Source organism: Simochromis diagramma, unplaced genomic scaffold (genome assembly GCF_900408965.1).
Source record: "Simochromis diagramma unplaced genomic scaffold, fSimDia1.1 OVJJ01000216.1, whole genome shotgun sequence".
NCBI classification, from domain to species: Eukaryota; Metazoa; Chordata; class Actinopteri; order Cichliformes; family Cichlidae; genus Simochromis; species Simochromis diagramma.
In genome coordinates, this window is record NW_024386883.1 from 2519713 (window position 1) to 2543768 (window position 24056).

Below are 24056 nucleotides of genomic sequence, written 5' to 3' on the forward strand. Positions count from 1 at the left end.
GTGTCATTAAAATAATGGGAATAGAGCCATAGAGATTGACCTAAAAATGTACAATATGACCTTCAATATAAACAAAACATCTCCTATTTAGTAATAACATAGCAAATGACTGTGTTACAGCTGTTGTGAATCTGCAGTTCTTGTTCTGAGGACAAGTATCCACATATGACAGACAGTCAGTAGATGTGTGACCCGATGGAGGAAAAAAATATCAGGGATTTGAATACTAGAAAAATTTCAAAAACATACTATTACTTAAATACATTAGCTAGGGAAGAGCTTGCCCTGCACAGATTCCTTACTGGCTCCCAGTTCATTTTCATGTTGTATTAAAGCCTGCTCAGAGCACTGATGACTGTAGCCTTTCCAAACACCCTCCTAAGCCTTTAAACAATATTCAAAGTGTTGGTGGGAAGGCAAGACTATTTAATGTTCATGACAGGTTTATTTTTAATGCTGGCAATGTTACTGGTGTGTGTATTGATATTGGATTTATGTAACAAACTAAAATCCAGGCAGACTACTCCAACTATGTATTATTTAATTTCTCTCCCAGCAAACTATAATCTTGATATTTTCCCTTTATTCCCTTTTCAAATCTTTCTAACTGCATGCAAATGAGGAGGGAAATGACCTTAAAAAATTCCAAGTAAACTTGAATGTTGCAGCAAACTAAAAACAAGTCATGTCACCAATGCAAAGAAAGTACCAGTATGTTGCAGAGCAGAACCAGTCTTCTACAAATATACAGAAATCAAGAAAGCAAGGCAGCCTTAAACTTCTTGTTATTTAAAAAGATATCTATAGGAGTGCCTTGCTGTGTCGGACCCAGTGCTAACTTATCTGTGAAACAGAAATTTCCCTCTATGTCTGGATACTGAACTGGACTGAAGGACTGAAGGGCGCAGGGACAGGAATGTTTGCTGAGCGACTTGCAAATGATCTGGCCTGTAGCTTCAAAGATACTGTTTACTGCTGACCCTTACATCTGAGATCATGAACACTTCTTCAACAATTCAGTGACATTCACTTTCTGTATTGCATTAAAATGTATTTTCAGTAGAGATGCCTTATCTGGGACTGAGCAGCTGCTTTACTTCAATGCTTATTTTGTGTTTATCTTAACTTGATCACTGGGATAGTTGTGTGTCTGTGACCTGTAATACTTGAAACTTGGTTTGAAATGCATCATGTCTGCCATGGTGTAGACAGTAATGTCGACATTCAGTGCAGTTAAGAAGTGACATTTAGTTTTTGTTGTCAAACAACCCAAATCAATGGCCATATAACAGTCTTATGCAAAGTAGCCACATTGAAATATAAATCATATATCTGAGTTATGGTTTGATATACATATCTATATATATTTTGCATATTCAAACAGCTGGAGGACTGGAAAATGGTTATGAATTAATAATACACAAAGCCACATCAAAGAAGTATTCACGCTTGCTCATTGCTATACATGAAACCAGTGTCAGTCACCTAGTGTATGTAATTACTGTAGACATTGTGCATGATTAGCATGGATATCTGAAACAATAAAGCGCAAAACTGAGAATTTCGACTTTTTTGGCTCTGTGGTCATGTGTGCCTATTATATGAAGCACGGGTGCTGAGGATCATAAGCACTCAGCAGTCTGCAAAACCCTGAAATAAACAATGACTGTGATTATTTACTTGCACCATGTTGATAACAGTTTTGTTTTTTTTGCCTGTTTGCCTGTTTCGCGTAATTTATTTACTGACTTCTTGCGGTGGGTAGGATATCCTTCAGTTTATGCTATATTATTTAAACTAAAATGATTGCTACGATAGAGTCATGACACAGAAGGTGGCGCTAATGCGCCTTTACGCTTTTCGCTAACTGCCGAGTAAAATACAAGAAGAAGCAGTAGAAGAAGAAGGCCGTGAGACGACGAGCCCTGTGTCGTGCTCAGCGTTCGTCTTTCACTCTTCCGTTGCGTTTAGGTAAGTACTTCTCGAAATGGCCGAATTGCACGCATTGGTGAACCTTTTGTTTTATTTTGTGTAACGTGCTGTTACTCCTATGAAAGGATTCGGGTGAATGTCATTTTGGAAGGTTAGCGTAGGGACGTTACCAACTAATGAAATATCCCAAGTAGCTAGCTATGCTCAGCTAACTTTGCAATTAGATGCGCTTTTAGTTTATTCTTTTTTTCAAAAAACAAACAAAAAAAACAAATGTTGACCTAGTCAAAACATTGAGGCGATGTACTCGGGCCTGGCGTGGGGTGGTTTTCACTCGTGCTTGTCTGGTGTTATTTTCACCAACAGCTGAAGCGAGCTGATGCCAAAAATGGAAGCACGGTCAGCTCTGCTCCTAGACGAAACTAAAACGGCGCCCACCATGGTAAACCCACCCACCCAGCCTACCTACGCGTACTGTTTTTAAGTTAGAATTTACGGTGATACAATCAAGCCTGTATTAATGGAGGTCACCTGGTTTTTGTCTTTTCGTAGCAAACTGTTTAGCCGTCGAGTTTAATTAGGGTCGCCACAATGAGCCAAGAGGCTCTGGTAAAAGGAGGTGTGGGAAATGTGGTCCCTTCATAGCGGTGTTATCGCAATTTCTTGCTCATTCTCACGACTGGGATGCTCTAAACATGAGGAATTTAGGCGAATATAAACAACATGTTCGTTAGAAACGACAAGCAGTCGGCGCTAAAAGAAAACCCTCTCCGTTTCCTGTCTCGCTCTTTTTTATTTTGCAGGGTTTTTTTTTTTTTTTATATCTTCGTAACATCCTATTTAGTGTTTATTCCTTTAGAAAGTGTGAATCTAAGTTTTTGTGAAAACCTCTTTAGAAGCAAGTATGGACACTGCGCAGCCATCTTGGGTAGTTGTTTTGAAGGAATATGTAAATTGCAATTGATTTCAATGAAAACCGGACTTCAAGCCTAAAAAGGCGATTTGTCCCATTATAATTAAACTACATTTTTAACTGGAAGTAAATGGAACTATATATCTGTCAATCTTAGATGTTGCACATGTCTGCTTGTCTTTGTATTGGGGGGGAATAGTAGTAAAGTTACCTATTAAATCACATCAAGTGCATAACCAAGATGTGGATGGCCGAGAAGTCAGGATAGGCCTCTTTGAGAGTCTAGCATTACATCTCATTAGGGTCAATGATTTCAATTTCTTTTTGTCCATAGATTATTCACTGTCTGCCAAAGATGGTCCGAACGCATTTTGGACCACCACGCTTAAAGCCCAGGTAATGTCTTTCAGTTGTATCTAGTTGCATTAGCATCACCTGGTGTTATGTTCATCATAAAGTTTATAAGTTAATGAGTTAACATGAACTCTGGACTTCATTTTTAAAAATGATTTAAAGTGTTTGGTGGAACTTACCAGTTTTTGTTTCTTGTGTCCTGTTAGACCTTATGGAGATAGTCATGCTACTGGACACAATGAAGGCAATTACAACCCCAGTTCTAGAAGTCGAAGAGATGCCCAGGGCTACCCAGCAAAGCCTCCACTTAACTGGAGGGAATCCAGAGGTAGAGGACGACCCCCACCTGTCAGAAGAGTTCCTCTGATGGGAGAGCAAAGGGAGCCACGTTTTAATAACTGGAGGTCCCAAAATCAGGATTCCTTTCAACCGTACCATCCTAAAATGGAACCACACCATAGCCAGAGACGGCTGCCTCCATCTAGGCCAACCCGCTCCCCTCAAGTCCAGCATCAGTCATCTCATGGTCCTGCGCAAGGACATCATAGTCAGAGAGGTCCATCTTTTCATGGTCACCCCTCTGGTCACAGATCATCTTCCCCAAGGCATTTTCGTGGCCACCCAGCTGATAGGAGGCCAGGCTCTGCACCAGGCTACCAGGGATCTTTCAAAGGCCCCAAAAGGCAGTCAGGCTTTCCTCATCAGGAGCAGCGGAGTCGAGACCCTCGAGGGAATTACAGTCCAAGAGAAAGGCCCACTCAGGAACACTCGGGTCACAACGTGAAGCGCTGGCACGAGGCTGGATCATTCTCACATAATGGGCAACATGGGCCCTCGGGGTCACAGAGGAACCCCAGAGAGATGCATGCGAGAGGCTCGTGTACAGAGAGGTACAGCCGTGAAGCAGCAAGCCCAGCTGGGTAAAATTATTAAAGCAGAGCCCTGAAGGTGGCCAGTCCTCCCAGTCAAAGGGGCTGTAATGATTACTTCTACTATGTCCCAGCTCATAGTTATTAGAGGGGGTTAATGGGGGGACCTGTGTAAATGTGGTTATACCTGCCATTGAGGAGTATCACACCTGTAAATACTCTTTGAAAACGTACTCCTACCTGTTTACTTCTGTCATTTAAGAGTTAAGTTCCGTCTCCAACTTAAAATGGCAATGGATCTGTCATTATAATGATTTCTCTATTGTTTGATGGATATGCAGGTGGACATCTGAGCAAGACTCCAGGCGCCAGCGTGGTCCCATGGAGAGGCAGGGTAGCCGATCCCACAGTAGAGAGAGGGCACAAGATGTGCCTCACCCACCTCCTTACAGATCCCCTTCATGGAAAGGAGGCCCATCACCTTCATCCTCCTACCACAGGGGCCCTCAGGAGAGGCAAATGGCAGGACCCCGCAAGAGGAGGATATCAGACATCAGCATGTCCTCCTCGGACGCAGCACTGGAGCATGGCAATGCAAAACAGATCCGGAGAGTGAGACCCCAACTGCTCAGCATTCCCAGGCCATTTGGTGGCAAACCCTTGTCTCTTAGGGATAGAAGTTTCCTGGTTAAGAGCCGACAAGTCAAAGCAGAGTCACTCATGAGGCTCAGAATACCCCCATATGTGCGACCGAGGTTTCGCCTGGGTGATTCTGCTTTACAAGGAAATGCCAGCTCTGTTCTTGCTCTCAGGAAGAAACGTTTCCAATTAAATGCAGTACCCCTGAGAAAAGTGGAGACAAGAAGGGGAAAACCCCCACAGTCACTCCCCAGAGAAGAAAGCAGTGCCAACAAGTCTTCCAGAGACTCTGATACAGGAAAAGAGCAGGTGGAGTCTCGTCGGTCCATGAACGCGCACAGGTACGGTATTTTCCTTGTTGCACTGTTCGCAGGGGCTTGATGATGATTAGGAGGTCAAGAATGTCTCTATGTGAAAGGGGGTCCCAACTGTGGAAAAAGGAGATGTCGTGATGAGCTAAATGTGCAGCAGTGGTTCGGTTGATGAAAATCCACAAATGTTTTCACATACCACCACATATGTATCAGAGTATCTACCTGTCAAGTGGGATGGAGAGAAGTTTTATGCGTCTGTTACACAGGATCTAATTTAAATCTTCGCCAAAAGATTTAATAACCCCCTTGATGAAGAGTTTGCGCTTTGCTGTCAAAGGATTCTTCTGTCAGCACTTGCTGACTTGATCTCAAAAGAAGTGCTCGTCAGCATATTCTGAAGCCCTTTTCATCCACAAATTGATGTTAACAGCTCTCATGTAAAACAATATGTCGCTGTATGCAAAACAAGATAAATGATGGGCGTGAAGAGGACCGCATTTGCCATCACCTAAACTGTAATTACATGCTTCACCTTGGTGGAAACATGGTGTTCAGAAGTGTGTTCACGAGAGATCCCGGTGAACAATATATAATACTAATATATATGAAGGAGAACAGGCGAATACACATACTACAGCAGTCGTGGTCATCGCGTTGTCAAGTTCTGATCTTGCACAGAGTTTCCTATCCAACCCCCCTGCTCCTAACTCTGCTCTCCAGATAAGGAAACACATTATGTCTATGCTCTATCAAGAAGCAGTTAAGCAGCCCACCATAACCTCAAAACAAATGGCGCAAATCAGAAGACGAGGTCACTGTTCTGCTGAAGGCTCCATTGGGCTGAAATTTTATCACAGCCTCCTGAAAATGGTGCGATTGTCACCAAGTACAGCAATTGTTGCCTTAAAATGCGTATTTCCTTGCAGAAAAAGAAATCTGAAAGCTTTACATTGTTTTATGACTAATTACTGTTCAGGGTGTTAGGATATGAGATAGAAAAATCGTAAGACGAGCCAAGAAGAAAGCTGCACATACAGTCATAATTTCAAGACGGAGGATGATTGCAGAGACCAAAAAGCCAGTAAATCTCAAATAAACTGGGACACTGGTTAACATGGCTGCTGTTCATAGTAGCTGGCGAAGTGCACTTGCATTTATTTGCAGTGATTAATTAGCTGAGCCATAACCCTTAATTTGTTCCCTTCAAATAATCCAGTAAACAAACTAATGCTTGAGTCTGGAAAACATAAAATATTTAAAACCAGAGACAAGGAATTGAGCAAAAATTTTAAAAACAACCAAAAAAGCTTCCCAAAATCTAGCACTTACCACAGTCGGGACTTTTTCTCCTTGAGCTTTCATCAGATGTGTGCGTCCAGTATGCAGACACTGTGGAACTTCCAGGCATTTTAGCCACTCTGTGTCAGACAGAAGTAAAGCAAATTCATTTTCAGCAGAAGGACTGGATCAGCTTATCAGAATCAAATGGTTTGGACAAACGTAACCATGAAGCTCAGTGGTGCTACATCATTGCCAATCAGCACAATGAAGAGGAGCCAAACTGCTACTTGCACTTCATGCAGTGGATCTATGCGCTGGAACTGTTGCTCTGCAGTCACCACAACTTCATAAGAAACGGTCTCATAGCACCCCATCTTTTCTGACATACCCCACATAACTATCATGTCAGTTCTGGAGAATTATTTGAAAATTTTCTAATGAAATGCATGAGGGATAATCACATCAACAAGTTAAATCGGCAACTGTAGAGCTACGCCATGGACAAATCACATCAGATCACCCTTCCTTGTATGAAATGTCTTGATATGACACCTTAAATTTTTTGGAAAAAGCACTGAGATCACAAAGGTACGCAATATCAGTGAGGCCCATAGATATGACACCAATGGATGCAAAAGAATGGAAAGATATTGCAAGACTCCTCAATCCTAATGTGATACTAAAAGAGAACAGATACAAGATCAGCTTTCTCTTTGCATCTGCGTCACATCTTGTTATTTACTTTTATTTAAATCAGCGTGAACGTGAGCTGGACTATCAGGTTACCTGTCCCGTCTGATGTCTGACCCAAATCAAATAATAAAGTGTGGATCACAAGCCTCATGGACAGTAAAACATTTGAGCCATTTTACGAGGCAACTGCAACGAAAGTCTCTAACCCAAACTTGTGAATGCCAACCTGTAAAGACACTACCTTGTCAGTTTCAGGAACCAAACCCCCCCCCCCTAAACAAACATTCTCCGTCGAATATCCCTGATCTACCCAAATGTAAGTTTAAACTACAATGGAAGAGGAAAACTGAGTGCTTTGTAGCCCATCGATGGCAGAACTGGTAAACTGATCCCAGCCTTTTCTTCCAATATACCTAACATCCCTACATTTAAGAAGAGTATGATTGGATGGAAGCCTCCTTTGTTGGCACTAAAAAGCCTCAAGTCCTCTCTAAACCTGGACTTGTTTGTGAACAGACAACCTTTAGATCATCTCTTGAAACTAAGAAAAAAACAAGCTGTGCCTCTACCTTCAGAACTATAGATCACTTGGTGACTCCAATCTCACCTTTAAAGCATGGGGAAGCCCTTTGGATGATGAAAACTGAAGATGACTAAAGGAACAACATGGTGTGGTCTGATTATAAAGCCTTCAGAAATTCATTCTGACATTGGGGGGAAAATGCATTGCCTTCCTGCACTTGTGAAAGAGGGATGATAGAAGACTTGATCTGATCTCTTAACGTCGTCCAACATTTGGCTCCTCTGTCAATCACTGAATAAATGAAGAGAGCACTGATTGATTCAGGGTACAAAAATAGGAGTAAAGGAGCATGGACATTCCATGGGTTTTTTTTGTAAGTACCCAAGCGATGCGTGGCTTTTTGAATTGTCAGCATACAAAACAGTTTTGTTCATTACTGGTTTAAATTGATTACTTAAGAGCTGCCAGGCTTTCTTTTAGTTTGTACTAGAGGTCTGTTTTTATTCAGAGATTTCAAGTTATTTATGTTCAGAACTGGTGTTCTCAACACCACCTCTGTGACTTTCTCCTCAGATCTTCTCCCATAGAGAAACGTGATCTTGTCGTTTTGTCGCACTGGCCACCAGGACCGAGCTCCTCCTCCAAGGACTGCTCGCCTCCAAAGGGCCGTAGCCCAAAGTCAAAGAGTGGTAAGTCAGGTTTTTGTGTACTTGTCTTATTTCTAATTTTTTATTTTAATTTTCATCTGATAATCTGTTGAAGGTGTCAACTGTTTTAAGTAGTGTCTTCAAATGTTTTTTGTTTGTTTTAGATCACAGTTCAGATGCCGATACCACACCAAACAGACGCCTCTCTAAGTCAAGTGATACCAGATCTTCTCCTGAAGACAGAAAACAGGAATATTTGGACAAGAGGGTCTTTAGGTACATTGGAAAGAACTATGCCAGTGTTCGAGGCGGTGTTCTTGCTTTACTGGGAGGTTCAGTCTTTTTCAAAGACTGCTGTAACAGCCTCATGCTCTTTTAGTTGTATGGGAAAAATGTATGATATCACAGAAGCATAAAAATAAGGTATTCTTCAGGTTTCTGATGGCTATTTGTTTTTTGTAGGCCTGTTAATATGATGCATGACAGCTACAGACCTGGGAGACCCTTAAGGAAAGGACCCGGACCCGGACCCATGCAAGTGAGTGAAAGAAACAGTGCTGAAGAAAAGATCATCCATAAAGACAGACTGCTCTAAATGTACAGTAATAATCAGAAACTTGTGTAAAACAATGTCAGTCTGCATTAATAAGTTAAAGTAATTATAATTAAATATCTTTGCAAGATCAAATATGAAAGAAACTGAATAGTCTGCATGTTAATGTAGATGTTTTCAGTGAAATCATAAAATTTAATGCTGGGCTATAAAACAATCAGTACTTTATTGAAGGGAAAGAATGTCAGTGTTGAAAATTGTAGGCTTTTAAATTCAGACAGGCAATAATGTGGCCTGTCAGACATTACTTAAGGGTGTCGTTACGCCACCACAACAGCCAATCATAATGGACATGTTTCTGTTATCTGCAAAAGGACATGTGCTAAACCTGAAGCTAAGTATTCTTATCCAAATACTTGTAGTGTAGAAAAAGTAAATGTGTGCGGTGACTGAAAGAAAGCCTAAATGATGTTAGATGCTGTTCTCAGATTTTTAAGACATGATTAATAATGCTAGATATTTAATTTGTTCTCAAACTTAAAACAAAAATCATAAGTTTCCCGATTTTCAAGGACATTTTATTTTAACATTTATTTTTGATAAGTTTAAGAGTTGGTGAATAGACTGGTTATTGCAGCTAGTAATGCAGAACGATTTCTGTATTGTGATAAAAGTTTTGTCCATATCAACCAACTCTGACTATATTGAGCTTGCAGAGGTATGAAGATAAACTATTATTAACACTTTATAGCATCCTGACATTGAAACTAGTTTAAAAACACAGAGCGGTAATGTTTTGGAAAATGTAAAACTAATTTGTATTATTATTACAGTACAATCACACAAATGCTGTATATACTCAGCTTTTACCATTGTGCTTTTACAGAGAACAAAGTTCACTGGTGGTCCACGGAGGATGGGCCCTGAACTGTCTGGGAATTTTAGAAGACCACTCATGGTAAGTAGAGAGATCATCTCTCTTGTTGGAAAAGAAGCATTCGTTCTTTAAAACGAATTCTTCATTACATGTTTGTTTGTTTTTGAAAAAGGAGAGCTTGGTGCCGCGTCCTTTCCCGAATCAGAGACCAGTGTTCAGAAAGAGTTACAGTATCGTGTCCAAATACCGTAACATGAGAGTGATGCGTCAGCGCGCACCGTACAACCGAGGACCCAACCAGCAACGGTGGTGATGACCACTAGTGAGTTGGGAAGCATCAGTGGCTTCAAGTTTGATACGTGCTTCAGATGCAACACGTAAGAAGATTCTAAAGATTTTTCTTTTTCTTGTATAGGTCCTACGTTCAGCTAACATGGATGGAGAAAAATTCTCATCAAGCTCTTTGCTGTCAGGGGGACTGCAGAAAGCTTCACTACAATCCTATCCTGCATTGTGAAAGCTTTTTTTAATTCAATTTATTTTGGTGTTTTACTTTATTCTTTGTAAAAGTACTGCAGTATTTTGGTTGACATTGTCTGTAACATAGGCCATTGTATTATACAGCCCTGCTTTTTCCTCTCTTCAGATGATTTGGTAATTGCTGCTTGTGATTATGGGAGTCCTTGTTTGGGGTTTTTTGTTTGTTTTTTTAATACCAACAGCGTCACATTTCAGATTTAAGTGCAAAAAAAAAAAAATCTCTTTAGTATCTGACTTTTACTGTCCATAAAGACCCACGATGAGATGTCTTTGATTAGAAAACAGTCTCAGTGGACACTTGGGTACTACTTGTAAAATGTGTTTAAACACTTTCAATAAAATGAGATTAAGCACTCAGTCTCAGCCTTTTTCCCAAACAACATTAACAGTGTACAACATTTAAAAATAATACAATGATTTTCATACTGTGTAACCCTTTAATGAGTGCAAAGACCTCGGTGGATACAGGTTTTGGGAGTTGATGCCACAAATGTTTAAATCAGATGCTGTAGGTTTCCTGTTTTTGTTTGTTTGTTTTTTTTTTCTCCCGTTTCCTACAAAAATACAGACTATCCTGTAATTATACATTTAGAAAATAAGTGGGGTTTTTTTGTATTAGTCCTTTATTTATCTAGGTAAGATAAATAAAGGAGACCTGGCAACAAAAGTCAAAATACACGTACCACATAAGTATATAACATTTAAAACATACAATATCCCGTACAAACGTAAAGAATACACAATAACAGAACAAATTAAGAGCAACATTAAAAACAATCACACTGAGTAAAAGTTATTTTCTCTGAGGTTTATTTTAGTAATTCACAGAAAGTGTTCTTGTACCTTGGTGAAGTTTGAGTGGCAATGGGGGTTGGGGGTCTTTATTGATAGGAAAAGCTAATGAAAATACAGTAAAAAGTTCAAAATCTTCACATTTCCTAAAGCTGCACATTTGATAGGCTTTATTATTTTCACTTAAAATGTTAATGTAAATGGTTAAATATTACTGATATTAGCTGCTAAATATTGTACATCTTTTAAAGTTGGGGCACTGTGAAATTACAGTCATTAGGCATTATGACAAATGCCATGTCCTGAAGCAGTTTTTTCCACCTCAGAACAATTTTCATACTAATTTTTCCAGAGGTCCATCAGATCTAGAGAAAGCCATGTGTGCCTTTGTTAACCTTAGACTGCAGCATTGTAAACAATTAGTGAATCATCTCTTACAACTATTCTAAAAATGCTGCAGCCAGACTACTAACTGCAACAAAAAAAAAAAACGAGATCACATTACTCCAGTGTTAGCAGTCCTGCACCGGCTCCGTCCCTTACAAAGTAAAGTGATAGTACTTGTGTTTCAAGCTTTAAATGGTCTTGGTAGAAATGCATGTGTACATATACTCCCTCAAGATTCTCAAGGTCTGTAACCTAATCACTCCTGACCCATCCCACAGCTGAAAGGTATACAAAAAGGGGGTCCTGGCTTTCATCTTGTGGCACTGACACTTTGGAATGACCTCCAAAGTGACCCCAGACAGCTTGATGCTTGCCTGAGGTCACTTTTTAAACCTAAGCTGAAGACATATCGTTTTCTTCAAGCATTCGACAACAGCTGATCTCTGGAGCTGTGGCAGGAGGACAGTCTGTTGTTGTGTTATGCGAGTTGTGTGAATGTGTGTAGAGGGAGTTTGGAAACTCTTCTGTTTCCTCTCTTTCTTTTTTTTTACTCACCGTTTTACTAACTCATTCACAAGAATGTCCTTTTATGAAGACATTATTGCAAACCTTACGTGGATATGCCTCTCTAGCATGCTCACCCTTTGACGACTGTTTTGAAACAGCTTGTGAGAATTAAACTGAAGTCGTCAACCTTCTAGATTTTTTGTTTTTTTGCATCGTTTCTCCGTTTAAACAACTGTCAGCCGTCAGTCTGTGACGCCCTTTGCTGTGCCCCGCTGATATTTGGGAGCAGAATGGGGGGGCTCTGCTCTAAACTTAGACCGGACAGCACCACTCTTCATCGCAGCATACTCTGCAGACCACTGTGGATTACAATGGGTGGTGTCGAGTTACCGCAGATGCTGCTTTATCTCAGCGGCGAAGCTGGAAAAACAAGGTGAGCGTGCGCTCCGGATCGTGGCTTTAACTGACAATAATCTGGTAATTGGTTTAGTACGTTTACTAATCTGTCACTGTGCTCCCTACTCTGCACTGGCTCCAGCATGTGTTGCCCATTAGTTCACTGCTGTGGCATGAGAGAAACAGCTGCCTCTGCTCTTACACATTTAGTCTCTCTCTCACACTCACTGATAAAGAAATACTTCTGCTGCTGGGCTGATTCATGACAAAGAGCACAGATCTCTTAAAGAAGCAGCATGGTGTGAGACTGCACTGAGCTGACAGGTTTCTGTTGATTTGTGTCCCACTGACTTGCTCCCATTTGTCATTTGTAGATGTAGACTTAAGGGCACTGCAGGGTTTTTCTGTCTTTCACTGTATTCTTCTCTGTCACGATGGGCAGCTATAGTTCAGCCCTCATTCCCGGTAAGCCTTGCAACTATTGTTTGTTACATGTATTGAAATGCTACTGTGCTCGGATGCTGCATGTCTGAGGCAGAATGTTAATCTAGACTTTGAAAATGTGCAAAAGAAGGAGCGAGATGTCTAAGAATGACCATTCAGTGACTTCCAAGCTCTGCGAGGTGTGTTTTAACATGTAATCTCCATTTCTCTCAAAGACACTGAGGAGTTTGTGTCAGTTGTGTCTATCACGGAGAAGCTGAATGAGCACGCAGCTCATGCTGTAGATGAGAGGTTACAGTCAGAGCTTCGGACTCTGGGAAGTATACATTTTTAATGAAAGCCATCTACAAGCCAAGCCATTCCATTTCTTAATCGTCCAGTTTGTTTATAGCTTGGTGCTGTGTTTGAAAAGAGTGTGTGGTGTGGTCTGCTTGTGTCACTCTGTCCTTGGGATAAATTTAACTTTTCTGAGCTGCCCCATACACACACAGAGAGACAAGTAGACACGCAGAAGATATCTACTTTGACTCTTTACTTAAAACAAAGTTAAAAGGTACTTGCCCTGTAGTGAATCGGTCCCCTTTTTGTAATCGTGTTGAAAATCATCTTCGGGGACTAAGAAACACCAAAAGCTAGAACGACATGTCACCATTTAATGTATTTTACTTATCAGACGTCTCAAACTAGACTTTATTTTACAGGTAACACTCATGATGGAGGAGGAACGAAAGAAAACCCAGAGTGAAGTAAAGAATTCGCTGCCAGAAGGAACTCAACAAACAACTCAGAATGGATCCATCCTGCCCGTAAGTGCACTGCTCAAAAACTGAATGAAATTAACACTTTTTAATCAGAGCATAGCATCAAGATAATTAAACTTCTAGAATATTGACCAGAGGGAGGTTGTTAATCAGTTTCAGCTGCTTTGCTGTTAATAAAATTAACAACAGGTGCACTGAGGGCCAACAATGAGACACCAGGAATGGTTTTTACATGGTGGAGGACACTGACATTTGTCCTGAGTGTTTTTTCACTAGTTTTGCATTTGCCTAGGGTCACTGTCACTACCAGTAGCATGAGACGACACCTGGACACTACGTAGGTTGCACAGGTAGTCTAACTGCTCCAGGAAAGCACATCAATATAAGCCATTGGCAGGAGGCTTGCTGTGTCTCCCAGCACAGTCTCAAGAACACGGAGATTTCAGGAAACAGGCAGTTACTCCTGGAAAGGAGCATAGAAGGTCCTTAACCCATCAGCAGGACCGTATCTGATCATCTGTGCAAAGAGGAACAGGATGAGCACTGCCAGCACTACAACATGACCTCCAGCAGGCCACTGGTGTGAATGTCTCTGAGCAAACAATTAAACTGATTCATGAGGCTGGCCTGAGGGCCCAACGTCCTCCATGGAGCCAACTGGTATTTGCCTCAGAATACCAGAATTGGCAGGTCCATCGCTGACCCCTTGTGCTTTTCACAGATGAGAGCAGGCTCACCCTGAGTGTGAGAAAGACGTGAAAGAAGTTGAGAAGCTGTGGAGAACGCTATTCTGCCTGTAGTTCAGCATGACTGCTTTGGTGATGGGTCAAGGAGGTCTGGGGAGGCATATCCATGGAGGGGCACACAGACCTCTTCAGGCTAAAAGGCAGTACCCTGACAGCTGTTAGTTATCAAGTCCTTGGATTGTCAGACCCTATGTTGGTGCAGTGTTCCTGTGGGTTCCTCGTGGTGTTTCACAATGTGTTGAGAAAAGGCAGACAGTTCCTCCTCCAGGGAAGATCCCACAGCACACCACACTTTGATGGGTGATGAGTGTCTTTGAATTCGGCCCTTTGTAGGTTGATCATTTTTATTTCTATTTCACGATGTGGCATCATCATTCATCATGCAGTCTTTATCAGTAGAAATATCAGCACAGCTTTTTCCCTCCCATTGAGATCTGATGTGTTTTCAAAGTGTTCCTTTCATTTTTATTTATTTTTTCGAGCAGTGTATAAAATAAAACGCTACAGGTCGTACAATCCACAGCTGTTAAACTGCAGTAAATGACAACTTCTTATATTTCTTTTGTGTTTTCCACAGGCATTAGAAACCAAAACTGTGCCCACAGAGTCTTTCTCCTCTCTCCTGCCGAAGGCTATCTCTGCTGTGCTGCACCCAGCTCCGCCTGCAGGCATCAACTCACAGCCCAGCAGAAATCCAGAAGGGCACGCCTCACCAAACCTGGAACAACTGCAGACAGAGCTGAGAGACCTGAAGGGCCAGTTTGAACAGATGAAGACTCAGCACAAGTATGGCTGTCTTTCCCTAATTGCACATTAGCTATAAGTTGTAGACATCTGCACAGTTTTCTGTTTACCTGCTCATCCTCACTCTGGAGGGCATTTGACACTCCCAGCCCAGCATCAGTACCAACCAACTGTAGTTTCAGTCAGGTTTTTGCTGTGCTAATTTAACAACATTGTGTTATTCCAGCAAAGAAATCAAACTGCTGATGAATGAGCTGGATGAGGAGAAAAGGATTCGCTTAACGTTACAGGTAAAGTGGCCGAGCATAATAAAATTTAGTAACATCGTATTTCAATGGGCGTAAACACTTCAAGGTAGGAAGATTTATCATGATTTGATTTTTTTCAAAATCCAATTTTTTTCCGTTTTAGATGGAAATTCAGCGAATGAAGAAGCACATGTCTAAATGAGCAAAGACGACTATTCTTTCATCAGATTTCTGATTTACCGTTTCTTTTTGGACTGCTGAGTGGGCTGACCCAGAGGGCTTAATATTTTTACTGAGTCACTGGTGAAAGTGCAAAGATGGAAGCAGACTTAAAGACGGAGGCTGCAGCAAACTGTCCTTTCCCTCTGGAGACGACCGGCGCAGTTACACATCAAACATCTTGTTTTTTTTTCTCGTCACGTCACCAAAGGCATTCATAAACATTCTTACCGGGGGAACTGTAATCTCACATTTTGAGTTTTCCAGGAGATTTCACTTATCACCGTCCATTAAGACAATGATTGGTGGTAATATGTACTACGGCATAATTGAACTGCATTTTTATCCATTGTGACAGTGACTCCGAGAGAGAGAAGGATGAGAAATGACAAGCAGCAGTTCATTTACAGAGACTCAAGAGTTTGTTTATAATAATGTAATATGGATGAGCACACAGATTTTAGGTTTGTAAAAAAAAAAAAAAAATAGCACTTGTTTTCTTTCTGATTGCACAAAGAATGTAAATTTACTGGGTGCTGATGTGCATTGTGTGTTTATTAAAAATAAATATAGTTACTACTGATATATGTATGTTGAAAATTTATATTGGCATAAAAAAGTAAACAGGAATAAAAGCAAAGACAAGCAACAAAAAACAAAAACAAAGGCCTAAAGGGAATAAAATCTATCAGTCGTACATTATGTGTTCGACAGGGGCTGTCAACGTTAACGGGTTAACACAGATTAATCCGTCATCACAATTAACACATTTGGTAAATGGCCTGCATTTGTATAGCGCTTTACGCAGTCCCTAAGGACCCCAAAGCGCTTTACACTACATTCAGTCATCCACCCATTCACACACTGGCAATGGCAAGCTACATTGTAGCCACAGCTGCCCTGGGGCGCACTGACAGAGGCGAGGCTGCCGGACACTGGCGCCACCGGGCCCTCTGACCACCACCAGTAGGCAAACATGGGGTTAGTATCTTGCCCAAGGATATTTGGCATGCAGCCTGGGATCGAACCACCGACCTTCTGATTAGTGGCTGACCTGCTCTGCCACCTGAGCTACACCCATTTTAACGCAATTCACCCATCTGCTGCGCTCCAGATGGGTGAAATGCGTTAAAAAAATTTAATCGCGTTAATCGTGACGCCGCGTTAACGTTGACATCCCTACTTTTCTATCAAAAAAGGTAAATATGTTAGTATTTTTTCACTCATTTGTGACAGATAATCTGTCTAATTCACATTACTGGTCTAGTCATCCATCTTCCACTTATCCAGTTCAGAGGTGCAGGGGGCCAACCAGTCTATCGCACTAACAACAGGGACGGACAACCGTCCACGCTCAAAGTTACACCGACAGCCAACTTAGACTCAATCACCAGTTAACCCAACCCCCAAATGACTGTGGGACAGTGCAAACTGCACATAAAAGTCCCAGCGAGCCAGTTGGCTCAAACATAGACCTTCTTACTGTGAGGCAACATTGTGTTATTTTGTTTTGTTTTAGCAGTGCTGGTCTTTTCATGAACAATTCTGGAAGAACTGTAGAATCAGCCGAATCTCTCTCCATACATGCAGTGAAATGTTATGCAATTTTTCTCCCCTTTAGAAGTTGGATTCTTCACAGGGAATTGGCCTGAAGGTGACCTCTTTGTTCTCCTCGAGAAGGACGTCATATCGACACAGAGGCCTGTGAGGGGAAAAACCAGACACGTCGGTAAATCTACAGCTGGGAGATATAAGAAGTGCTTCAACAAAGAAACCAGCTGATGCTGCGTGTCATTTCTTAAAGGTAAAATTTTAGCATACCCCTGTGCTTTATTCCCTTTAGGTTCCAGGTTTTTGAGACGGATTCGGAGAATTCTGAGCTTACGTTTGGGCTGCAATACATTCCCAGTGGAGAATTTAACAGACACCTTTTCCACCCACTGAATGTCTTTGTCAAACGCAGCCAACAGCTCGGTGTCTGTGAACTTCTTGAAATTTAAGGATTTACTAATATGAGGGGGGAAAAATACATTAGTTAGAGAAGGTAGTAACATGGAGATAAAGACAAGTCTTGGCTATATATGCAGAGGAGACTTACTGGTCAATGGTTGCCTGTGCTTGTTTACCATTGCCATGAAGTTTAACAGTCAAGTATCCCCACTGCACATCCTTGTTCCATATCATCACATCCATCCTGTAATTTGTCACTGAGCAAAGACATGACATTTTTTAATTCAAGTCTTTTGTTTTGAACTATAAAACACACTTAACCTGTCTTGCTTCTCTGGCTCATTCCCCATTTCAAGGGTTATAAACATAACTGTTCATTTAGATTTTTTATAAAAAATAAATAAATAAAATCCTCATGGCATAGAATCAACAAGATGCTGGAAACATTCCTCTGAGATTTTGGTCCACATTAACATGACAGCAAAACACAGTTACAGCAGATTTGTCAACTGCACATTAAGGATATAAAACTTTCGTTCCACCACATCCCAAAGGTGCTTTGTTGGATTGAGATCTGGTGACTGTGGAGGCCCTTTGAGAAGAGTGGACTAAATGTCATGCTCAAGAAACTAGTTTGTGACGATTTGAGCTTTTTGACACAGCGTGTTATCTTGCTGGAAGCAGTGGTCATAAAGGGATGGACATGGTCAGCAACAATAATCAGGTAGACTGTGACACTCAAATGATGCTTAGTTCATAATATGGGCTCCAAAGTGTGCCAAGAAGATATCCCACACATCATTACACCAGCACAATCTGGGATATCTCAAAAATAAGGCAGGAAAGATCAATATTATCATGTTGTTTATGCCAAATCTCACAGCAGACAACGACACTCCTGAGACCTGGTAATGTGTTTCCAATCTTCATTTGTCTAATTTTGGTGGACCTGTGCACACTTTAAACACAGTTCCCTTTTCTTAGCTGATAGGAGCAAGACTTTCTGATTCTGTTGCTGTGGCCCATTTGGTCTGACATGTTGTGAATTCAGAGATGCTTTTCTGCATACCTTTATTTGCAAAGAGTGGTTACTGTTGCTTTCCTAACAGCTCAAATCAGCCTGGTCATTCTACTCTGACCTCTGGCAAATGTACTAAATGCACCGAGATGCTGTCATGTGATTGACTAATTAAATATTTGCTTTAATAACAAGTTGAACAGGTGTACCTAATAAAGTGGCACATTAAAATGTGTTAAACCATTGAGAAAAGTATAGTTCTACCACTAGGTGGCAGTGCAGGCTGACAATCAGATTGTATGCTGTATTGAAATTAAGGATTTTTTTTTATAGCTTACTGATCATTAGTAAACTGTTACTCACTGCAGTATGGAGATTTTCCGTTTGTTTTGAAGTAGGCCTTTGTTTGGTTCTGTTCCAGCAGGATGTCTTTCCATTTTATGACATCATAACCTGGGTTAGGTTAAAACACCTGTGTCAGTGCTGAATAATACACTGTAAAATCTAAAGAAATAAAATACAAACTGGCAAAATGTGCATATTTGGATTTTCGTAACTGCCTGTTAGTTGACAGAAAATTTAATCTGTGTGTTTTTCATCACCAACCTAAAATAGGACATCCAGCATTACCAAACTGACTGCAGGTTAAGCATTTGCCATCCAGAAAGTCTTTATAGGACGAGCAGGGGTAGGTCCTGCTGGTACATGTGGCATTTATAGAGTCAATGAAGAGCCACACCGATCTCCGGTGGTCACATCTAAAATACTCTCCTTTTCAGGGATAAGAAAGTAAATTGTTAACATAAAGTTCAGTTCTTTATACCAAAAGTTTCCTAAACTTACTGATCTTACCTGAGAAAATAGTCTTTGGGCAGCCGGGTTGGTCTGCTCCTCCATTGGCGTAGAAATCAATGTGACCTAAAGGTTCCCTGAAACCCAGCACTGTAATATAACAATAAAAAGTTGACACATATACACAACGTGTATGCCTGTTTTGTGTAAAGAAAAGAAATTCTTCATAATAATAAATAAGGTGATTGACTGACAATCTATGTCCGTGTGCAAGGCATCCACAAACTGTGCATCTGAAGAGTCCAGTCGGTCCTCTGGGTTTTTGCCTTTGAACCCTGGCCCAGCAGGATCCAGTGCTGCAAACATCACAGTAGAAAACATCAGTCGAGCTTGAAATTCAGTCCTAAACACAACACTAGAAAACAGAATGTTGACCTCACTTAAATATTCCGACAACACCTAGGACGAGCGCTTATCCCAGCTGACCTTCATAGCTGTCTCCTTTTCTCATTTTTTTCCACATATCTTTTTTTTCATGTTTCCCTGCTGTTTTAAACCAGATGTTCTCAGTGAGCCTCCAGAGAATTAGCGTGATCTTTGAACGTCATCTCTCCTCAGGGATTTTACCAAAACTGTGCCGCTTTTTTCATGGCGACTCCAAACCAGGCAAAACCCGAAGCACGGTATGCTCCTTTGACTCCACAACTCAACCATGACAAATAACACATTGTTTATACACTCTGCAACTTTTATTAAACCCTTTAGCAACAGTGGCTTTATCTCCTTTTGCTATTAGTGACTTCTAAAGTTGGAAATCTAGGAATTAAAAGCTCAGCCAAGAGCCACCACAAAAATGTCACCCTTAAACACGTCAGTTTCCAAATGTCATGCAAACTTCTCAAAGGGACAAGTTCTTAAGAAGTTTTCTTCTCCTTTAGATTGAGTCAAATAAGATTGTTCTTAAGACCTGAAACATAAATTAGGCTCGCTTTACTATTGGCCTGTTTTAGAGGGATTTAAAACAAGTAAAAATACCACTTCAGGTTTTAATTCTATATCAGGAAGTGGAAGCGACGTCAATGTAAGTGCCACTCTTACCTGTTATTCTTCCAATTTCTCCCTTCAAGTTAGCGCCCGTAAAGCCTGATATGTGAGCTCCTAGACTGACACCAATCATGTGGATGGAGCTCAGATCGGCTCCGTGCTCCTGAAAAAATATCAGTTTTAGAATCGCTAGAGACTACACACTCTGTGACATTTGAAATCAGACAACTTGCCATACCTGCAACATGTTAATGAAAGCTGTGATGTTGGATGCTACTTTGCGTGTGTTCTTCAGTGCTTCCCAATAATTCAGAGTCGCAGCACCGTTGTTCCAGTCTACCACTATAAGGTTTATGTCTTTCCTGACCAGCACTCGCTCAGTGAGCTTGTGGAGCCATTTCGGTGGAGATCCAGTGGGCCGATACCCATGAATGATGAAGGTGGTCGGTTTTGACGCGTTAAATTGGGGGTAGGCAGACAGGTCGGTGTGGGACATAAGGGTACCACATGTCCCATTTAATCTACTGTATAGCAACAACCGAACTTTGAGGCTGGTACCAATGATTGAGTGACCAAGATTCAGATCGGTAAATTCATCGCATTTCTCAGCTGGTGAGAGATAAAAAACAAAACAAGACAGATGCATTCAGGTAAATAAGATATTATGTAATTGATCTCTGCAGACATTGCATGGGAAAGATTGCACAACATCTAAATACTATACGTCTAAACTTTGTGCCACCTTGAGAGGCATGTGTTAGGTTTTGTATTGTTGATTGTCATTTATGCTTAGAAATATTTAACCATATATGCTTAGAGGTGTATAATCAATTGTGTAGTGATAGGATGTGTGATCTTTAGCAGGCTACAAAGGCTTGGTGTGCATTCCAGCTACATCCTGGGAGCATGGGAAGAGGTCATACCTTGTTTTATTGTTTTATGGTAGGATACACGTGGCTATATTTGTTTTAGGCTAAGTGCCTTTTGTTTAGATGAACTGTTGGACTTCCAGACCAGCAGGTTTAGGGAAGTCATTTATGGGGTCACACTCTGACCCCCCCCCAACACACACACACACACACACAGGCAAGGTACTCTTTGTTTGTATGTAGACGTCGTATGTTAATGAACCTATGCATATTCATGTAACCTCAATAAAAGAGCAGTGTTACGGGGGAGCGGACGAGAGCAACTGGGGTCAAGTGAAGGAACGGCGTTTGTCCGGTTCTCTCCCGTGCACGAGAAACATGAAGAACTTTGCCTACTTCGTGTCTTGCTTGCTGTGTAATTATATTGTCTTCAACGTTCCAGCGAATAGGTTCAAGCTACAAACCTATCAGCATGTGTCATATACAGTATATATATATAGCCCGTTATTCTGACACCCTGTACTTGCAGTACATTTTAAAGGTTTTTAAACACCTACTCAACCACAACACACTGATCAGCCACAACAATCTAACCGCCTGGCTAACTGAGCAGGTCCTCGATTTGCTGCCCTAACATCTCTGAACAATCAAGCCACAGATTCAGCATGACCTCCACTGCTCACTTGAGGCTTTAAGTGAATCCACCCAGACTCCAGTGTTAAAATAACAAACTTTATGGCAAAAATACAACCTGTTAATAAAAGTTGGTTCAGATCTCTATAACCAAATCTCTTATTCACCTGTACAGAGGATGTATTTATTTAATATAAAATGCAACAGTAATTGATCCTCAATTGACTCGCAAACATTCATTTATGCTGAGTCAAGTCAATGAATTGGACATCTCCAATTCATTGACTCAGTGTTGGAGCCTTTTGGAGGAGTTACCGGTTAAATACTGCTGCTTGCTTCGTTGTGAATTCTACAAATGATTTAAAACAGGGCAGAACCCCAAAATCAAGGCCTCAAACCTGACATCACAGTGACTACTTCCATTCCTCATATCCAGTGTGTCTCTCATGTAATTTGTGGGACCTTTATGGATCTGACCGGCATAGATATTGTTGCTGTTGAAGATCTTGTCTTTTAATACTGCATTTTTAACGGGTTTTGAATTTGTATCGCTGCTACCTTGGCCACATGTTTCTCGTAAGAGATTTAACATCAGTATGACTAAAGCATGCAAACCATTTTTTTGTGATCACTTAGTGCCGAAAGCGTGTTTGTATAATATCTCAAACCAACATTGTGCTGATGTCATCTTGTGACATCAGTACTACTGGTTTCAGTGTGTAGTTCTTTGTTCCTCATTACAAGTTTTCATGTCGCACTGACTCACTGAAACTTACTGCACCCAAGCTCAGGACACACCTCTGTACATATAACTATCTACTGCTAAGCAAATGCATATTTTAGACACGGACTTTGTAAGAACTTGAAATGATATCTAGATTTTTTGATTGTTTAAAGATTTTATCACTGACAGGATGGTTATTTACTAAGATGAAAAGAAAAGTACAGAAATGTGTTTTTCAGTAACAGTTGCACATCAGCAGTGACTCCACTTACAGTAAAATTAGAAGAGGACCCTTAACTAATTCCAAGAAACAGCATTTCCTCAAATGCTGCTTGACTGAAAACTTGTGATACATTTTTGTCATATGTTTTGTGACCACAGCTGTACGTGTGTGCAAACACTGTACAGACAGACACACACACACACACACACACACACACACACACACACACACACCGCTGATATGTAAAGAAAGCCATTTACATTTTCATGATTTGTTTCCTACCTTTGCATATTTGAACAGTAACCAGCAGAAAGGTTATCAGATACTGCCACAGGAGCATGCTTTACACGGGCACTTTAAACTGAAATAGATTAATCAGTCAGACTATTACATAAAAAGACATTTCAAACATTATCCTGTTCATAATATAACCACACAAACAAAACAGACGGTTCTCTTTCTCGAATACTTTACACTGTATCCTTAACTGGTTACTCATCTACCAAACAGGAGTCAGAAAAGAGCAGAAAAATATGTCTTTGCTCCTTGAACACCCTGAGACTGGTGATTTATAGAGCATGCCTTTTGTGTAGTACAGGTTCTGCCTTTCTCCAAAGAATGTAAGAATATGAAATGTTTTTATTGTAATCAGAGTCTTACCTTCAATGCAGGGTAACGTGGTGTGTCAAAGCTCCTGAATGTTAGGTTATCCTGTGTTTGTACCTCCACATATTTGGAGGCCTTCAGTTCAGGAAGTGAGAAGAACAGCACAGCAATGCTCCCGCCCAGCATGCTTTCGCATAGATAACCACACCCCCTTACCCCAGGTCATTGTGTTCACAGGTGAGAAATTCCCATGAAATCACTCCCCCTTCCTGTGTGATCACACCGGTTATGCTTGTTGCTGACTGAGATTATTCTGATCTGGAACCAAAAATCTAGCATTTGTTTTTCAAAGTGCTGCGATTTATCAGGGAGGAATAACAATGAAAGTGAAACATGTTCAAGGGATTTTCCATAAGTCACTTCTGGAAAACCAAGGCCAGTTGTTCATTATGAGCTCACCTCCATAAAGCAGTTAAAGATTTCCCAACACTTTATTGCGGATTACAGTACAGTAATTCGTAAAAGCAGACATATGTATGAGCTGATCATCCAATCTGTGGTTTGGTGAAACATTTCTTAAATTTCCACTCTGTGACCGACTACCTGACTCAAAGTTTCCTCTTTAGAAAAATAGTTCTACAATAAATAATTTGGACCTTTTGATAAAGTCCTAAATACCTTACATATATTACAAAGATATAGATCACTGCATATCTGTGGTATCTCCTGAACATGACACACACCCAAAGAGATAACAAGACTTTCAGCCTTGTTATCTCAGCCTTGTCACCAGTGCTTAGCGCTAGGTGCATTACTTT

At 40.9% G+C, this 24056-nt stretch overlaps 3 protein-coding genes across 6 annotated transcripts; 2 read left to right on the forward strand and 1 right to left on the reverse strand.

Annotated features, from left to right (window-relative positions):
• The first annotated feature begins 1842 nt into the window (after window positions 1-1842).
• si:ch211-114c12.2 (uncharacterized protein LOC336578 homolog) lies at window positions 1843-10492 on the forward strand. 3 transcript variants are annotated; one of them, XM_040032984.1, is made up of 10 exons: window positions 1843-1971; window positions 3180-3241; window positions 3406-4119; window positions 4410-5048; window positions 8092-8207; window positions 8330-8441; window positions 8628-8703; window positions 9605-9676; window positions 9768-9917; window positions 10011-10492. In XM_040032984.1, the coding sequence occupies exons 2-9, from the start codon at window positions 3201-3203 to the stop codon at window positions 9906-9908; spliced, it is 1911 nt and encodes a 636-aa protein (XP_039888918.1). In that variant the 5' UTR covers window positions 1843-1971; window positions 3180-3200; the 3' UTR covers window positions 9909-9917; window positions 10011-10492. The 3 variants fall into 3 exon arrangements, with proteins under 3 accessions (XP_039888918.1, XP_039888916.1, XP_039888917.1); XM_040032982.1 differs by lacking the exon at window positions 1843-1971 and adding an exon at window positions 1990-2374; XM_040032983.1 differs by lacking the exon at window positions 1843-1971 and adding an exon at window positions 1991-2374 and having other exon boundaries at window positions 3406-4089.
• A 342-nt stretch (window positions 10493-10834) lies between these two features.
• si:dkey-71d15.2 (SH3 domain-containing kinase-binding protein 1) lies at window positions 10835-16151 on the forward strand. Of its 2 annotated transcripts, XM_040032989.1 has the most exons (7): window positions 10835-12254; window positions 12592-12682; window positions 12877-12977; window positions 13363-13467; window positions 14746-14954; window positions 15139-15202; window positions 15324-16151. In XM_040032989.1, exons 2-7 carry the CDS (start codon window positions 12652-12654, stop codon window positions 15360-15362), a joined length of 549 nt encoding a protein of 182 aa, XP_039888923.1. In that variant the 5' UTR covers window positions 10835-12254; window positions 12592-12651; the 3' UTR covers window positions 15363-16151. The 2 variants fall into 2 exon arrangements, with proteins under 2 accessions (XP_039888923.1, XP_039888922.1); XM_040032988.1 differs by lacking the exon at window positions 12877-12977.
• A 442-nt stretch (window positions 16152-16593) lies between these two features.
• On the reverse strand, window positions 16594-23426 carry lipia (lipase, member Ia). The gene is made up of 11 exons (XM_040032985.1): window positions 23293-23426; window positions 22915-22993; window positions 20422-20792; window positions 20238-20346; window positions 19394-19495; window positions 19200-19289; window positions 18954-19118; window positions 18711-18800; window positions 17478-17586; window positions 17201-17386; window positions 16594-17081 (listed from the first exon to the last, which is right to left on the reverse strand). The coding sequence occupies exons 2-11, from the start codon at window positions 22970-22972 to the stop codon at window positions 16997-16999; spliced, it is 1365 nt and encodes a 454-aa protein (XP_039888919.1). The 5' UTR covers window positions 22973-22993; window positions 23293-23426; the 3' UTR covers window positions 16594-16996.
• Window positions 23427-24056: the final 630 nt, after the last annotated feature.